Source organism: Pempheris klunzingeri, chromosome 4, assembly GCF_042242105.1.
Source record: "Pempheris klunzingeri isolate RE-2024b chromosome 4, fPemKlu1.hap1, whole genome shotgun sequence".
NCBI classification, from domain to species: Eukaryota; Metazoa; Chordata; class Actinopteri; order Acropomatiformes; family Pempheridae; genus Pempheris; species Pempheris klunzingeri.
In genome coordinates, this window is record NC_092015.1 from 6559808 (window position 1) to 6579004 (window position 19197).

The 19197-nt window shown below is 38.6% G+C and overlaps 1 protein-coding gene across 1 annotated transcript in view; it reads left to right on the plus strand.

The window, feature by feature from the left end:
• Window positions 1-15970, plus strand: part of LOC139200283 (cell adhesion molecule 2-like) — a 126926-nt gene extending 110956 nt beyond the window's left edge. The window contains exons 5-11 of the mRNA XM_070829541.1: window positions 351-488; window positions 8052-8210; window positions 8517-8607; window positions 8779-8957; window positions 13791-13817; window positions 15613-15735; window positions 15852-15970. Coding sequence (XP_070685642.1) covers window positions 351-488; window positions 8052-8210; window positions 8517-8607; window positions 8779-8957; window positions 13791-13817; window positions 15613-15735; window positions 15852-15970 — 836 coding nt within the window. The remainder of the gene's footprint in view (window positions 1-350; window positions 489-8051; window positions 8211-8516; window positions 8608-8778; window positions 8958-13790; window positions 13818-15612; window positions 15736-15851) is intronic.
• The last annotated feature ends 3227 nt before the right edge of the window (window positions 15971-19197 follow it).

Consider the following 19197-nt stretch of genomic DNA (forward strand, 5'->3'; position numbering starts at 1 on the left):
AGACAGACAGGTATGTAGAAGGATAGGAGTTAACTCCCCCACTGTCGACTTACAATATATTTTTTTACTGATGTATCTGTAAGATGACCCATGTCAGGCATGTTACAGCAGATAAGAAAGTAGTCATAGCAAACTTCAAGAATAGATATCAGGTAATTAACAATGTTGTTAACCACAAACTTAAATTTAGTTTTGCATTTATTGTGAGCCATCACATCATTTTATAGAATACCTATTGTTTTGTTTACGACCTACTACATTTTTTTGCCTTAAAAAAATGGTGGATTACTTCGCTCATCATATACATGTATTCAGGATGTTATTTATATTCATGTATCCATGCACCACAGGAGTGCCATCACGACCGGAAATTACAGGATTCACCAAGCCTGCCATGGAGGGGGACATAATCACCCTGACGTGCACCACATCAGGCAGCAAACCAGCTGCCAACATCCGGTGGTTCCGAAATGACAAGGAGGTCCAAGGTAAGCATGTGGTGTGGATTTCACAGAGTGTTGTATCCTCTTTTCCCACTTGTACCCTCTTGGAGGCATCATTACTGTCAAGTCATTCAGCTGCTGCACTCCTTTGTGCTCATATTCTTGCATTGTTCCACTGGCCGGGGTTTGGTGGTGCTATGATTTGCCTGGCTCACAGCCAGCGTTGCTGCTGTCATTGGAAACTGTCCAAATGTTGCTGGACTGTGGCGGATCAGTCCACATGTCACTACCTGACCAAGGTGAAGACATATAGGAGTCCCTCTTGTTGATTCTAATTATAAAGTTAAGTGTACTTGTTTTCAGTTTACAATAAGAGAAAAGTAGCAAATCCTCACATTTTTGAAGCCTCAAACATTGTTGCTTGATGAAATGATTTTGATCAAATAACTCAAAATGTTGTAGATCAATTTTCTGTTGATCAAGAATCATGTTTTAGAGAAAAGCTGTCCCTCCAAAACTGTCTTTAGAGCCTCTGAAGATTATGAGCGCCAAAATCTCATGCTTACAGGTTTGTGCTTCATGTTTGGTGTTGAGTTAAAAGGACAAACGGATGTTAATTCATTCCATGCTTTCAAACTCTCTGTAATACCTACCAAAGCGCTATCTGAATGTTATGAGCTGATCTCGTCAGGCGTCCCATTTGTTCCGTAGGTGGCTCCAAGGTGCTTTATTTTTTTCAAACAGCAGCGATTGGTTAAATGAGTCAAGGAGGATGCAAGAACACACAAACTCAGAAAGGCCACTTATCTAACTTCACCCAGACTGGAAAAAAACTGTGAAAGAGGCAATGCATTAGGCAGCAGATGGTGCAGTGTAATGTGTGCTGATCACACTAAACCAGCAGAAGTTTTCTGCGGTTTCATGCTGTGTGTCTTACAAGCTTCCTCTTTCTTGTATACCTCTTTGCAAAGTATCAGAAGCTCTGCACTTTGTATTTTTTATATCTTTTATCACTGTCTTATTTCAGCTTCAAAAAAAAAAAGCCCCAAAAAGACAAAAACATTAAAAAATAGAAATAGAATGTTTTTCCTCAATTTGATGGCAGAGGTAAGCTGTGTGAAGCTCTTTAATGTAATGGAGCCTGCTGCGGAGACTCAGTGTGACAGTTGCTCTTTATTGAAGATTTGCACTAGAGAGGTTTTTCTTGGTGGTTCTGTCTGTGTCTGCCCAACATGGCATGATGATTGATGGGAGAGGGGCTAGGATATGAAGTGTTCTTGTTGAAATGACATGCACGTAGATTCCTGAAAGGCCAGTGGAAAGCTGGCACACAGCATCACAACCAGGCTTGCTGTCCATCTCAAGAGGCACTGAGATGATCTCTTTTTATACTTTCTGTCATGAGATATACTTTAAAATACAGCTTTACCGCTCAAAAGTTAACTTAAGTGGACATAAACACTTAAAACAAATGCCAAAATGTAAGATCAAGGGATGCCACAGATATACCTATAGCTTCCATGTCTGTCCTTTGTGGATACAAATAAAAATGTAATACTTTTATTCCATTTATAGGTCAGCAGGCATCACAAAATTAAAACAAAAGAGTGGTTCCCTACATTTATATGAGTGTGTATTGTATATCTCTGAAAGAAACTTCATGTGCCCCAAGTCTGCCCCAAACTAGCGTCTTGTATACAAATGTGCTTCTATTAGTTTTACCAGTGCACGGTGGGTTTTATTAAGCCACTTGGGCAAACAGACCTGGTGTGATGCATCTCCAAGTCAAAGAGAGATAAAGAACAAAGCCAAGACTGGAGGGCTTGACTTAAAAACTTCATTTCCATGTCAAAGTGTCAAAGAGGAGAAATGTCAATCAGTGCTCTGGATCCAAGTCTTTTATAGGTGCTGCTTTAAAGCTTTCTTTAGCAGGTATGTGCTGGGAACAGCATGTTTTGCCATTGGTTCTTCTGTGGTAGATCATTGCCACCAGTGTCTGCTGTCAGTCAAATCCATCCCCACTGGGAGACCAGTCTACAAAGCTCCAAGATGACAGCAGGTATAATAGCAAAAGCATGTCATATTTATTTCATGCTCTGATGATTTGTTTTTCAACAATTTATATTAGAAGCACACAGCATTACAAACCTCAAATGCAACTGTCACCCAGTGTCAAATAATTTGTTTGCAGAGTATACAGCCATACAAATTACTTGTGTCGCTGAATGACAGCTATAGCCTTTAAATTTTAATCTTATTGAGGAAAAAATCCCACCCACTGTCACTCTCTTTGCATACATGAAGTGGTCTATATATACCATTCCCAGAGATATGGCACACTCAAATAAGCCACACAACATGTTTATTTTCAGGCAGACAAGAAATCAAGACATTTGAGTCTAAACAATAAATACATGTATCATTATTATTAATGTTACTATTATTGTTGTTATAATAAATGTTTGTGATTCTTCATTTTGAATTGAAGATCAAGCAGAGCAAAAATGATATATAACTTTGTTTTATATGCCTTTAATTTCTTAACAATTTGCATTCTTAGATTGTACAGCAGTATAACATCTGTTGCACCCTGCTGTTTGCGATCACTCACATTGACTTTTCCCCAATATGTTGACTTTGTTGCAACTTTTAATTGTCAAACGTGTACAGCCACAGAAGCAGCAGCTTTCTCCAATTTCTTTGCCCGTTTTTCTGTAGAAAAACATGATGTGTTTACTACCGAAGAATCAAAGTTATCCAGCCGGTTTGTGTTTGTGCTACTGTGCATGCCCCTGTTATATAAAGAGGTCTGATGATCACAGCGTTTTCCATATATCCAGCATCTACTATAGCAAAGAGCGAGGGTTGTGCTGAATATTTTCATATGCAAATGAGTGCACTCAACTTCAGGCCTTAATGTTGAATCTGAAATATATTTTGAAATTTTGTATTACTGTACAAGACTGACAGCATGATATTTTTCAAATTTTGCTTTAAATCTTTGAATCATTAACATATCTTCATTCATTTTAAATATATATTACAAGCTCTGTGCATGTGCTGTTTATGGACATAATTCAAACAGGTCTTATTTCAGTGATGTGTAACCACGATGCTTTAATTAATAATCACAACTCTCAATTAATTGCCTAATTTAACTGCCAAGGGAACTGGTACAGTAAATGCCATAGTTTAGACACAAAACACAGTATCACAGCATGACTGGTGATAAATCTCCACTCTAATTGTAGAATAATGTTTTTTTTATTTGTTTTTTACGTGTGTGTGTGTGTGTGTGTGTGTGTGTGTGTGTGTGTGTGTGTGTGTGTGTGTGTGTGTGTGTGTGTGTGTGTGTTTGTTTGTTTTCATGAGATGCAGTTTGTGATAGTGTTGACGGTGTCCGGTGTAAAGTTACTGTGAGTAGGTTCCTCTCCATCTGTTGATTTTTTTAGTATAAGGTGACTGGATCACTTTCAGTATTATGGTCTGTTTATTTATTTCTTCGTCCTCTATTTCTGAGAAGGTTGCCTTCTTTTACTTCACTTCTTCAGGCTTGATATTCTCATCCTCATCAAGGCCATGATCCCTGCATCGAGATCAAGTGCCTCATTCGTACAGGAGCTCACTGTGGTGCTGCCACAGACAGCAACAGCATCAATCAGAGTTAACACATTTATTTGCTCTGGGTTTAAACTTGACATTATTTCAATACACCAGCATATGTTGCAGAAAGTGTTCTACATTTATTGCCTTAGATGGTAGTTTTGAGCTATTTTTGGACGATTTACACTTGATTTTCTACAGCAAGTGAAGCAACTTCAGAGCACACTAATCATTAAAACATCTATTTACACAGGGCCTGGAAATATTGGAGGAAGTTATAAATAAACCATGACACTGAAGCAAAATTCCTCATTTGTAATAGAATCACTTTAAAAACAACAACAAAAAGTAAAAAATACTCTGATTTCAATCATTCGCGACTTCACATTTTCAGCCAATAGTTACAAAACTACAGCTACACTACTCAGCCTGGGAGCCTGTGCGCAGGGAGTAATGTACAATATAGTGCTGAGACATGCAAACCGTTGCTGGTTTCATCTTCTATTGTAGCTGAAATATTATAAATGATGAAATATCAGATTCATGTAGTCTAAAGAAATTTATTTTTATGAGTTTTTCATTTCACTTGTATTTGTATCAAGTTGTAATAGTTTCTCCCTGGGCCTTTTTTGTTTGCCCAAAGTGTTTGATGTTTAGTTTAAGTAAACACTGAAGTATAAAAGCTTCTGGGAATAAGCCAAGAAGCCATTTGCTGTTGCATTCTAAAATAAATGAAAAAAAGAAGAAAAAAAGTTACAAACGTGGAATCAAAGCTTAACTTGCATCAAAAAATACAGTATCATAGAAAATTAGTGCCGATGAGTGCATTAAGGCCTGCTGGCTTGGATAAAGTGTTGTATGTTACTGTGTGAGCATTTTTAAGCATTACAATACACAAGATCAAATTGATTTAAACTGGTAGAAAAACAGCAATGGTTGCCTTTTCACACCGGAATCCAACACAAATTTTCCAGCAGAGCAGTTGCTAGCTTGTCTCAATGCCTCTTTACCCTCCAGCTACCAAACACCAAAACACTGATTGTGCAAGATTGGTCATTAAGGATAAACAAGGTCCAATGTAAAATCAAAGATCCCAACTACTGCTAAATGAGCCATTTATTTCTTGTGGATATGAGTTTACTGTAGAGGCTTCCTACAACAAATTAATTGAGAAATGATATCAAAGAAAGAGAGAACAGGAAGGAAGGAGGGACAGACAGACATTTTGATAATTATTGGTCAGCAGACAGGCAAACCTGCCTGAGCAGGAGGTCCTGGCATTAAAAGAAGCACGGTCTGAAATAGTTGTAAAAAATGAATGCGCTATTAGCATGCCTCTGATGCCTTCATGAAATAAACAAAGGCTCAAATTGTTTTGCAGTGATTTCTTCAAAGCTGACCCAATGAACACAAAAAATTAATCATCTGAAGGGCAGCCAAAACTTAAATCTTCCAAACTATACCTGACCAACCCTAATATTACTCTAATTAATCTAATTGGCCTACACTTTTGAAAAATCTAATCCTGCTACTGAGGTTCCACCTTATTAAAAAAAGACACAGGGGTGGTGATTACAGGAGCGCCCCCAGTTGCCTGAATATAGATCTGCTTGCCTCTTGGGGTTCTGGTTCAAAGCAGGTGCACCTGGGCACATTCTCATTTTTATGAAAGCTGCCACAGCGTGCTCTCTGGCGATGCTTGCAGCCGCCTTCAAACAGACTGACAGCCTCTCTATGGCACCTCCGATGCTGCAGGCGACTTGATGAGCAAGAGGAAACACTGGAGAGATTTGTGTTAGACACCACAGAGGTACTTACTATCCCTCCTCGGCAGTTCAGGGCAAAATGCGGGGCCTTTGACTCTCAAATACAAGGCCTGTGACTTCCTGTCTGCTCAAATGATGTGTGATGTTTGAAATTAGGTCTCAAAAAGAATCCCATTTGCGATGCATTAATCAGTAAGAGTGTAATTTCCTGAAGGCTGGTGAAGTTGGATGTCATTTTTTCCTCCTTGTTTTCTTCCTCTTGCTATTATTGTGGTTAGATTGGATAGGTTTAAAACTGTGATTTGTCTGTTCGTTGTATGTTGAGCTGATATTCTGTTGTCTGAATCCAGTAGTGCTGACCCTGGACCGACCTTTTGTTTCCATTTTGAAGTTTTAAGAATAGCTTTGCTATGTTAATTGCCTGTTAATTCCAGCTTGTTATATTCTTCATGTTACACTGAAACAGGAACTTGTTCCTATTCAAATCTGCAGAGATTTTGATGACAAACTTCCAATTTGTCTCACCACTGACTGGTGATTTCTTTTATTCTAATTTAGCTGCTACTCAGTGGTATCCATGTCTCTTTCTGCTCCATCAGTTGTCAGTCAGGTTGGATCATTGTACAGCATTTTATTCTCCATGTACAAAACGTTACCTTTCATACAAAATAACATCTCTCTGTAAAGAGGACTTTCTATAACCTAAAAACATGAAATACCATTCAAATATATAGTTACTCCTTTTAGCCATTTGACTGTACTGAATCAGGCTTTTGTGGCAGGCAGGTCCAAACTTTCGAACAGTGGTGTCATAACCAGATTTTCTAACTCATGTCTACAACAAAATACATAAATTACTAATTGTGTACATTTAGTAACATTTAATTACAGTGAATGCTGTAACTTAGCAACAGTAACAGTAAAACAGAAATTAAATAAAAAACTTAATAATTAGTTTATATTTCCATCTTTTCTAAACTTTTGACACAAAGTTATTAAAAAACCCCAAATCATCATCATCTGTGCAAAAGAATATTTCAGGATTTTGTCAAGCCCTTTCATGAAAAACGGTGACTCTTGAATAACTGTAGTATATAGAAAAGAACTATTATTGAATCTGCCAACCTCAGTAGCATAAGGAAAAATACAGGTTGTAGCAGTAGCAGTTCATACAGTTGCACTAGTAGTAGTGGTTCCGATCAAAAATGAATCTCCTTGGACATGACAAAATCAAAGAGAATTAGAGAGAGTGGAACAAATCGGACAGATCAGCCCAAAATGATGATAATATGGTTGATCTGGGTTTGTAGTATTTAGGAGTCCAAGGGATTCATGTGCTGCATGTGCATGTGTATATTTATAAGTGAAAGAGTGGAGTCAGTACGTACACAGGTATTGATCGACTAGGGTTTGCACTGGATGGCAGAAAGTCGAGGGAGAAGAAAGGGGGGGACGGTTTGCTGTAGCGTAGGCAGGATCTAAGGGGGGGAGGAGAGGAGCAGCTCCAGTGAAAAGTCCTTCTGAGGCTGTCGTCTAATAATGCATTTGTCCTTTTTACCTTGCTCAGGTGCACAGCCTTGTACAGCTGTTTCCAGAGCAAAGTGACGCTACCACACAAAGCGTTGACAGGAGAGCAGCAGCAAATTACAAAGAAACGCTTCCACTTATAAGTTAAAAGGCATCTCTAAATGAAGACGACGTCACAGGGCAGGGGAGAAAACAAACACAAATAAAGATCTGAAGCTGTGTAAAGGGTGAATGTTTGGGCATGAAACTAAGACAAAGGAGAAGAAAGAAAGGAAAGAAAAGGTGTGACTACAACTATGGAAATCCACCTCGCGCTGCCGGGGGAGAGTGTGCTTGTTTGTGTTGACTGGGTTGTTTGAGAGATGGTCCTGGAGGAGCAAACACACCCAACCAACCGAGTCAACGCTCATACTGCTCTCCCCCCCACCATTCACTCTACTTTGACTTGACTTTCAAAGGCCAAGGATTCTCTCCCTCAAAGGAGATGCAGAGGAAAAACAACAACAACAACAACAACAACAACACCGCAGCTGTCTATGTCAGAAAAACATCTTGAAATAAAATTTCATGTTTCTCACGTTTTAGTTAATGTTTGAGCCAAATTCTGTTTTTCTCTGCTCCTTTTTTCAAAACAAAATCCAGAATTGTTCCCCAGTAATATTAGAAATTCACCAGCGTATTCCTCCCCTGTTCATTTTCTGACTTTCTGCAGGCTCTACGAAGGCGAATGCCACAGGAAAATCATTCACAGTGAGGAGTACCCTCCAGTTCCAGGTGGACAGACGGGACGACGGCGTCGCCTACACCTGCAGTGTGGAGCATGTGGCTCTGTCCAACCCCTATATGACAACTGAGGTCCTGGAGGTCCACTGTGAGTGCAGTCATACACACCCTGCAAAGCTGGATTAGGCGTAAGATTAGCATTGAGAAGAAATACAAGGATTGAGATTACATTTATGTCTGCAGGTTTAGCTTTGCATTTGCTCAGGATTAGTGTAGGATTAGTTTGCAGGTAAGGGATTAGTACCAAAGCAGAACAGGGATATTGGCTAAAGCTAAGAGCTGCCCAATGGGTAAAGAAGTAACTACTGTTGTACCACGATCAGTGTTCGAGTTAGAGAGCCTCTAACACACAATAGTGTCACAGCATTGGATTTTTTTTGTGTCTTCTTTGCAGACGCTCCCCATCTGGAGATCTCACATTCAGTGATTATTCCACAAGAAGGTCAATACTTCAAATTGGAGTGTGTTTCCATAGGCAACCCAATGTAAGTTGGCATTCATAATTAATTTAGTTTTTATAGGCATATGTGATTCATCTTCATTATAGAATATCATTTCTCAAGAATATTTCTTCAGTTTATTTATTATCTCTTTACATTTAGGAAATCATTAGCAGAAGGATTAAAAGAAAATCTAATCTGTATCATCTTTCCCAGACCTGAACCGGTACTGTGGTCAAAAGATGGAGGAGAGCTGCCAGACATCGAGCGTATGATCGTGGAGGGCAGGGAACTAACCATCACCACACTAAACAAAACGGACAATGGCACATACCGCTGCGAGGCCAGCAACCACCTTGGGACCAGCAGTGCTGAATATGTACTGTTTGTATATGGTGAGTACAGTAACAACTAGTCTTGTTATGGCAGATCAGTTTTGATGACGCGTCATATTCAAGGCTTCGCAGCACATTGTGTGCTAACTCAAAGGTGCTTAGTGTTCATTACAAAGACAGCAAAGAGTTTGTCAGTCTGGTGGACTTAACCTACAGGAAAATCAAACAGCATTATAACAAAGCAGTAATAGCTACCTTATATATGAAAGATTTTTAAATAGCAGAAGATCAAAGTCAGCATCTGCCGGAGTTACAATGTTCCTGTCATAATGTCTGCTGGGCACATGATTAAGGAACATTTTTTTAATGCCAATGTTGCATTACAAGTTGATTGTGGGCAAAAACGTTTGACTTGAATCCTTTAACAGTCATTAGTGAATAATTCATGAATATCAGCTGACATAGACTCCAGGATATGCAGATGCACGTAATGAATGGCTAAAGGAAGACATAAATCAGCAAATGTTTTTTTAATGCAATGTAAATAAATATTTTTGAAAGAATTAACAATTTACCTGATTAATGTTATTCACTGTTTTGGATATAAAGTCATGTGCGATTTCACTTTGGGTCACATTGGTGTTGATAGACCCTGCCAGTGTGTTTGCAGGGTTTAGCTCCTCAACTACAAATCATCTGTACTTGATATTTTGGCTGGCCATTTTTGAAATCGTCTTTTTGGATGTATTTTTCTTATCCCTCAAGGCAGCTTTTGGTTTCCTTTCATTTTTCATTTCCAATGCAATGTGTCACAACAATATTGCAACTTTGATTGTAATTAATACAGACTTGATGCTTACTGTGAGGAATTATACAACTCAAGCAAGTTAAGATGTTCATCTAATTGATTTTTTATGTACTGCATAGAACTGAACGGAAACCATCTGTTTCTCTGTGTGGAGCAGAGAAACAAATGCTAATCTCTAAAATTAATTAATTAATAACCCTATTCAGAAACATGCTGAATTGTGGATGGTTTTTAAAATGGTTATCTGTGATGTGAAGTGTATGTGACCGACCACAAATATCAAAATAAGGATAATAAGGTCATTTTCAAGTGTTGTATGTATACTTTTGTATTTGTATTTGTAAAAATACAAATGATCTGTAGTCCTGCAGGTCACCAGTTTGCAGACAAAGAATTCACTTCCAGGTCTTGCCATGGCATTGTGAAGGATAATTCAGTTTACCTCACTGTACTGTACTGTACATATCACTACACAGGTTTAGCTTTTGGACTCTTCCTATGAGGAAATGGGGGGGGGGAGTGTTAAGGATGCAGAATCTAGCTTGCGCGTACCGCCTGGAGGAAAGATAAGTTAATCCTGAGACAGTGGAGCGGCTGAGAGAATAAAGACTGCATGTTGCAGAAAACTGATCATTAAGGCCTCTGCAGCACATGTTTATAATGTTTATCAAATACAGCCAAGTAAAAAATACAAAAACAAGGTTAGAAAATTCAACATGGATTTATTTGTTTCCATTTTTGCCAATTAAACGGTCTCACACAAGAGTGCAGTTTGTTTAGGAGCGACTTATCACAGCTCAGACGCTGGACTTATTCAAGCTCACAAGCAGTTAGTGGATGCACAGCAGCTTCTTTGTTCGATATTAACGGCACAGGGAGAAAAAGAACCTTTTACGGAGAAAAAAAACGAAGGAAGAGGAGGATGACACATTTGTTCTCTCAGCTTTTGTTATCTCAGTCTGTTCTTTCAGCAGGCTCATTGAACAGGGATAGGCAGCGATGCCAGGTTAGTCTATATCTGTCATATCTGGTAGCAATGTGCTGGACCAAAGGTCGCATTTCATGGTCAGGAAGATTTCTTTTACATTTCAAATAAAAAGAAACATTCTAATTTGTTGAATTAACCTGGGTTGTTAAAGTTCTATATGTGCGTGCCAGGGAGCTTTTTGTCAAATTAACAGAAGAAATAGAAAAACCTTTAAAGCTCAGCAGCCCTCTCACGCTAAATATAATGGTCCTGGTTACTAGTGAAAGGATGAAAAATTGAGTCAAGCAGGTAAAAGATGTGCGAGACGGGCTCATTTCCACTGATGATGACAGCCAATCTTCAGAGCTACACCGTGTCTGGATGAATACTTACCAGGTCTCTTTGGATCATCGGAGCCTCTAAGCCTAATTTACTAATGACAGGAGAGCTGAGGAGCAATAAATGTCATCGCTCAGCTGCAATATATCACCATCTGCAATTATGCTCCTTACTACATTGTATTCAATACAGCAAGGAAACAGTGTATATGACAATTACTCGCATGGCACATTAGAGAGATGGTAACGGGGAGTAGTTTGGTTGAATACAGTTGAGAAATGACAGCATCACCCTCTCACCCTCACGCTTGCATTTCATTAGTTCATTGCACACTTTCATCTCAACAAGCATGACACCTGATGAAGTCTCTGTGTGTGGCAGATTTACCAACCAGTCATCACTTGCTTGAAAATGTAATAGATATAAGCAATAGGAGTCCTTCATGTATGACTCAGCCTTTTCCCAAATATATTGCTGAGAGAATTTACTTATTCATAGCATGAGTCATTTGTGCAACTTCTATATTATATCATTGAATATATCATTTTTTATTTTTATTTTGCCTATACTCACCGGGGTGAAAGACCAGAGTTATGCACCTGCACTAGCCACATGCAGTAATTGATTTGTGCTTTGAATTTCCTGTAAGTTTTCTCATGGTGAGCCTGTTCCCCACGGAGAGGTTGGTTTTTGCTCCCTGTTGTTCCTGTTTTCATTTAGCAGACGTCATCATCTTAACGCCTCCATCTTCAGCTCCCTTGTCCCCCTTTCCACCCTCTATTCTTCCAGTCTGCTAACGCTGACATTCCCACATCGGGCATAGGCAGTCACAGCTGCGTTTGCAGGTACGCTTGTACCCCCTCCATGGCCCTGCTTCAATGCTCCATGCACTCACAAACATGACACTGAACACACGGTTGGTGATTGATGAGCTAACAACCAGGCTTTGAGCTAGAAAATAGCACTGTTTTACTGGATGGATTCAATACGCTGTCTATTTTTGCTCTTTCTTTTCTGCTTTGTTTTTGAACAGCACTGTTACCTCACCAGCATTTTTATCAGTGTATCTGATTAGATTTATTATTCTACGAGTAAATCACCACATCAGGTAGTTACTGTAAGTAAAATAATAATTATGTCTTTACCTGACTATATCTCTCTTAATGGAACTAGTCTTGGGTGTTTAGGCATAAGAGCACTTTGCTGGTAGAACATGCTAAATGTTTGCCTTTACAGTCAAAATAGCTTTGGTATTGTGATGGTTTCTCAACAAAATGTGCATCATTGAGGTCTAGCAAACATGTTGTTTGCATTTCCTTCCTCATAAGATATTTGCAAAGCCTTTTTGTTTTAGTATTTTATATTGTGCAGTGTTTACATCCATGTTTACTGGTTTGTAGTTTTACTGGCTGACTTTGTAAGCACAGTTGTTGATCAGCGGAAGGGCTTGACACTGGCGGCAGGAATGTGCATCAAGTCAACTGCTTGCATGTGGGTCCCTGTGCACATGCACAGAACAAACGAAACAGGAACCCCCTCATAACAAAATTGTGTGGTAAAATCCTAGCTTCTCATGATAATGCAATAAAAAAAAGCAATGGAAGCTATGACTTTATACTTATACTTGTACTTGTACTTATACTTGGTGAGGTGAGTGACATGTTACCTGATACCTAAATGTTTTAGGGAAAGTCCTAAAAGGATTGTTTGGTCTCAGTATTAAAGGGTTGTTCCAAAGTACAAAGGACACCGTTTTTCATTCACCGCTGGTGTTGTAGACATGGAGATGGAGGTTTTATGTGCCCAGATTATTTGTCTCTAAGATGAATTTAAGTTTAATTTGTGAAGCTCAGAGTACTAAAGGATAACTTAAGGGTGTACTGGGTCGTATTTCTACATATTTTGTTTTGAAAGGACTGGTAGGTACCTAGGTGGTAAGTTTGGAATTGATTCAGTAGATCACATCACCCAGCAGCCTGATGCAAACGCGTTACAATGGCTTCAATGTAATCCTTTGGGGCAACTCAAATCATCAAAGTATGTCCACTTAAAGTGTTTGTTTTTGTCATGACAGGCCAAAATTGTTATTTGAAGCATCTGACATAACAGAAAGAATCCCTACAGAGATAAAAACCTGATTTTTGTTAGTTTGTGACTGTTTCAAATGGTTACTTCAGATCCAACATAGTATTTGTCTTGCACACAATAACGAAATAAGAGAAAGAAAAAACAGATCAAGGCAGATAGACCAGCAACTTCTGTGTCTGAAGTAAAATTATTATTTTTGTCTATGGAGTCTGGTGGCTTCTAAGATAGTGACATAACAGCTTTTTCTGGTTAAACAATAAGAATCTTACAGGTCATTTCAAACCCCAAATCTACAGTTATCCTGTAAAAAAATCAATAAACATATATTTCAACCTGGGCAAGTACTAAAACTGTCTGCATGGCTACACACAGCTAGAGGTAAGTGAGAAAATATGTTTGTTTGTAAGTAATGGTGAACGGACTCATTAGGGCAATTTGTTGCCTTTGTTCTTCATCTTGTCCGTGTCGATGTATCTTGTGCTGCGCTCCCCGTGACCGTTTGTAGTAACTCCGGTTAAGCATGCATTTGGCTCTGATAGCAAGCTTTGCACGTTGCCAAATTAGAAACTCCGAAAAACAGACCATGCTTATTTCTCATGTTTCCTTTGAACTTTGTGGTCACCTTTTTTATCACGGTGTTGTTCCCCTCGTCTTCCTTCACTGCTGTCACTGTCTGCAACCATGGCAACAGCCAAAGACTTTCCAGGGCCTACAACAGGTAAATATCCCACTAGACGATCATTGCAAGCCAGGTTTACAGTGTGTGATGCTGGATTTGGATCTGGGTCAGGACACATCACGACCTCCGCACAGCATGAGCCAAACCATCACCATGCATGGATGCTCACTCTGACGCCAGCTGCTTTCTCTCTAGCCATGTCACAGGCTGCATAAGTTATCACACAGTATGTCTCTGGTTTGGTTTGTCTTTGCACAAAGAAATGGAAGGCTCTATCTGAGTGGAGCTGGGCTGGAGATTGTATCTGTGCTGGTGTGTAAATATTTGATTTTAGATTATGTGGTTACAGCAGAAATTGAAGGGAATGCCCAAAATTCTTTGCGGGAACGCTTTATCTTTCACATTTCTGATCACATTTTTTCGAGGTATGATACAACATACAATGATTTAATCTATGTGAATAACGTGTGGTCACATCAATTTAGTTTGATAAGGTATTTATTTGTGAGATGTGTATTTTTTTCAGTATTTGTTGTTTTATATGCGAGACAGGATGGAAACAGGATAGATCGAGTCACTGATGTCCTGTGTGCCGCTGAAATACCTGTAATTTTCCTTTGGTGACAGTATGTGTGGTTTAAGTGTCATCTTAGTGTTTGAGGAAAGATGCTCTCATTATTTCTACGATCTTGAGTTTAAATGTTGCCTCGCAATCCTCCACAATTGGCATAAGACTAATCGGCGTATTTGCATGTGAAATAAAGCTCCAAAAATCTGGTTGGGCAAGTTCATATATTTAATGGTCATTTACTCACACTCAGCAAAAGCATAAGTAGGAAGTTGTGTTGAGATGACAAGTTCAGCTGCAGTTCAGTTTTTCTCATTCCTGTGAGCAGCGTGCACCATCCAAGTGTGATATGAAAATTGCTTATGCCCCTTGCTGACAGTGGAATCACCTGTACAGATCATTATATCCATTGACATGCAACCAGAATTCAGTTAATTTAACTGTTGTACCAAAACAGTTATTGCTTCAAAGTGTGAAATGCCTGTTTGTGAGTCTGTTACAAAACAGTGGTGGTGGTTCTATTCTGCATGGAGTCAGATAAACTGCATGTTTCACAGCTTCATCTTTTTTTTAATGTCCCACACTTTGGGTTGCTGAAAATGAGGGCTGCATTCCATTAACAGAGGACTATAACAAGGTTTGTAGGAACATTCCCGCCGTCATTTCCCAGGGTCACTTTGCAAAACTGAGCACAAGCCATAGCCATTCATCAGTTTGAGATAATGAGAGCACACTAGGTGCACAGTAAAGACACAGACACTTACAGTTTATTACAGGACAGACACAAAGGCATGCTCCTGCTTGGGAAACCTTCAGCTCGCCCCTGCCCAGAGGATGCCTCATGTTAAATAACACTTATTTAAAAAACCTGATTGTCAGCAGCAGACTGTGGCAGCAAGCAAGGGGAAAACACAAAAGATAGCAGGAGGCTAGAGGCTTTGGCTTTGGCAAAAAATACTAAAACATCACTCAGAGCTAGATGTCAGTTTTCTTGCAGCATGTTGTTGCTACCATTTTTGAATTGTGCAGAGATTTGTGGTATTTCCTATGATTATCTCTTACCTCAATTCAAGTACTTCAAAGGAGCAATGTCAGGTTGCTCTAAAAATGACAGAAGCTCATTTGGGACTGTTGTGCTTTATGTGTTCAAGCTACATCTGGATTTGTTTCGGGTTAAGTGTAAGAGTAAAATATTTCCTTTGCTGTGAAATAAGTCTCTCAACTTTTCCCTCTGTTCCCTCCATCTCTGTCTTTGTCTTGTTTCAGATCCTAACGCTTTAGGACAACATGGACCTGACCACGCTTTAATCGGCGGTGTTGTCGCAGTCGTGGTCTTCATCACCTTGTGTCTGATAATAGTTCTTGGACGATATCTGGCCAGACATAAAGGTAAAGAAGGTCGCTTGAGCTCCTCTGAATAATAATATTCTTTCTTGGAGTAAAGGTATATGTCTAGCGCCTTTCAGCGGGTGAATAACTTGCTGTGACTCTGTGTGTGTCTGCAGGGACGTATCTAACACACGAAGCCAAAGGAGCAGAGGACGCTCCTGACGCAGACACAGCTATCATCAATGCTGAGGGAAACCATGTGCACGCAGAGGAAAAGAAAGAGTACTTCATTTAGACTTGTTACTCTTTTCCTTCGTTTCATGCCTCCTTTTGACAGCAGACATGCAATTTTAAGCTGCCTCAGCACCATTACATGATCTGTTTTGCTTTACTTATTATTCTTTTGTCTTCTCCAGAAAGCTCCTGCTTGGATATGCTTGTTTTCAAAGCATTCGCTGACAATATAGCCTTCTCCTTTTGTAACCAATGTAAACCATGTACAATTGGATTATTTCCATTTCAGTTTTACGGTGCCTAAATGCTGTACATTTTTCTGCATAACTGTCATTGCTTGCATTAACTTTTTTCTCAACGGTCTCTTACTTAACCTGTTATACAACTTTTTGCAGATTTTTTAAAATTCAGAAACAAGAAATGTGCTTCAACACAAGTTTTAGCTTTTCAAACTGTTTTGCTGTACAAGCAAAATATGTTAAATACATCAGTTTTTCAAACACTAACACAAAAGAATCTTTTTAGAGATTTAACTGTGGTTTTCAATGATGTGTGGAGTTCACCCATCACAGCCATGCTGCATAAATACAAAAAACCATGAAACAGACCAGACATTTTAACAAAACAAAACATTGAAGCACAATCTATGTGATTGTCTCTAGATGAAATCAAGTCCCTCTTAGCACTGTCTGTATATTTCTCCATTGATTTCTTTTCCGTTTTTGCTCATGCTGTTGATTTGTACCAACAGAGAACAAGTTAGAAAATTAAAGCACAAAGTCTGAGGACTAACATGGAGGGAAAACACATCAACTGATTCTTGTCTCAGGATTCAATATGAGTCTAGATGGAGAGATGGTGTCAGACACATGATGAAGATTTCAGTAAACTTGCAGATATCATCATGGATGAGGAACTTTAATTTTGGGTGGCGATTTGATGTAAGATCCAAATTGAATGATTGGAACCTTGTGGGGGTTCATTATTTATGTTGAATTTTATTGAACAACTATGCTCAATGTGTGCATATCGCTGTAAAATACTTTGCTAACGTGAATATTGGTGAACAATATTGTTGAATCTTGAGATCCCTGACACATTACAATTTGTATATTAGCATATACAGTATTTAAAGTATTCCAAAAGTCTTAATTTTTCCCATTTATCTGACAAGAGGTTGTTTTGCCAGGCGGCATGTAAATAATGTGTAAGTATTCAATTTTAGTAAAGGATAAAAAACTGGCTATAGATTTTGATTTCAGGTCATATTAGTTCCCGTCACTTTGATGAGATTGTTTTCACACTTTTGAAGTTTTTTTTCAAACAGGGATTCTAATGAATTGCTTAAAATGTAAAAAAAGAAAAAAATCTGGTCAAAATATATGTATTTATTATTATGATTGATTGACATTTATTATATAATACTATATTGATTGATATTATTGCTGTTATTACTAAAGTAGTTGTCAGACATTAACTTTTCCATTTTTTAATTCTGTAACTTATCATAAAAAAACAAAACAATACAAGGATCACCGTTATGGCCTTTGAGTTTGCTGCAAACAGTACTAATGACATGTTGAGGCATTGGTGAATCAGACATCCCCTCACTGTACATAGTCACTGTATCAAAGACATTGAACCACATTGCCAATGCTCATACATGTTATTTTGTTAGTTCAATATGATGCTATAAATAACTCATTTTGTACAAAGTTTTAATCGCTGTAATTAATTTGCTTTTTATGGGGGATGTGTGAGGTTTGCTTTTTTCTCAGTATTGAATATTCATTTTTCAACTATACCACTGTAAAAAACAAAAAAAAAAAAAGGATGAAAAAAGAGAGACAAAGTGCGGATTAAAATATGAACAACGTGAAAACTGCCATTTGTTGTGACTAGGTCTGTACTTTGAAATACACTCAAGAGTAATGTTTTTTGCTTGTGAATTACAGCACCATTGCATTGCACCACTGTATACAGTAATGTGAAAAGGAAGCATATGTTGACGGACTATGACCAAAGCTGCACTGTAATTGTTATTCCATGAAACTGTTGAACATTTCTCGGCCTTTAGTATTAATAATATATGCAAAGTGTTGAAGAATTAAAAACCCATGAAGCTCCTCAGGAAGATTGCCCGAGGCTCTCAGCTCCGCTCATGATTTGTGCATTAATACAGGGTGACAAAAGGAAGACTTGCGTCTCCCCGAATTCCTCCCTGTCTAACTGCAGCTGAGTTCGATATGCTTGAAGTGGCTTCATGAAACTACCGGCAGATGTCAACGCAGCAGGCTGCTGTTGCCCTTGTTTTAACAAACTTGAGAGAGAAGTAGGCTGGGCGAGGAAAACTGGAGGCAAACCACTTTGTGATTTGACATTATGGTCAAGGATGTTAGGATGCAGCTGACTGCTTTAATTGGAAGTGAAATGATAACACTTAAGATGTAACTTTGTTGATGCCTGTGGGGAAATTAGATCAGTGAAAAAGCAAATAGTAATAGCATCTAACAGGGAAAAAGACAAATGGAATAAATCTACTAAATTGATGACAAAATAAGAGAGAAAAGGAAGTGCAGCAGTAAAACCAAATGGAAACTACTGTGGAGTGAAAATATGCACAACTGTTTTTGTAATGGTGTGAAATATGGAAGTGGACGGATGTGGATCACTAATTTATAGATTGGCGTAGGCATTACTAGCATCCATGTCTTCTTAATTACTGAAAATAAGGATTACTGCAGGATAAATGTGGAGTACAGAGGATTAGTATGCATAAAAATGCAGTCTATACAAAATCAAATAGTAGTGTGCTCATGAAAATATCATGAATATATGCAGGACATATGGGGAGATTAAAAATGCAAATATTCCAAGAACATGGCGCGCAAATATGCATGATATCCACATTCCCTAAACAAGGCCATATGTATGGACATGAAAGGTAATGGTCTGTAGATGAGCACTATAAAGCTGCAACTTATCAAACTTTCACTTGACTGATGTTGATTATAATGTCTTACATTTAGCAGTCACCTGGATAATACATGTACAGTAAGCCCTACCAATTTAGAAAAATAAAAAGAAGCACCTTTATGGTCCATTATCACTGCCTCAGTGGAGATGAACTTTTTTGAAATTTGAGGATGGATATAATAGCCCTGCGGAGATTACTGAGCTCATATTAAATATCTTGACATCCTTAAAGGGAGATCTCGTTCCAGGACACGGGGCCCGAGTCATTATGATCCTCCATTCTTCAGCTCCCATTGACCTTGAGCATAATGT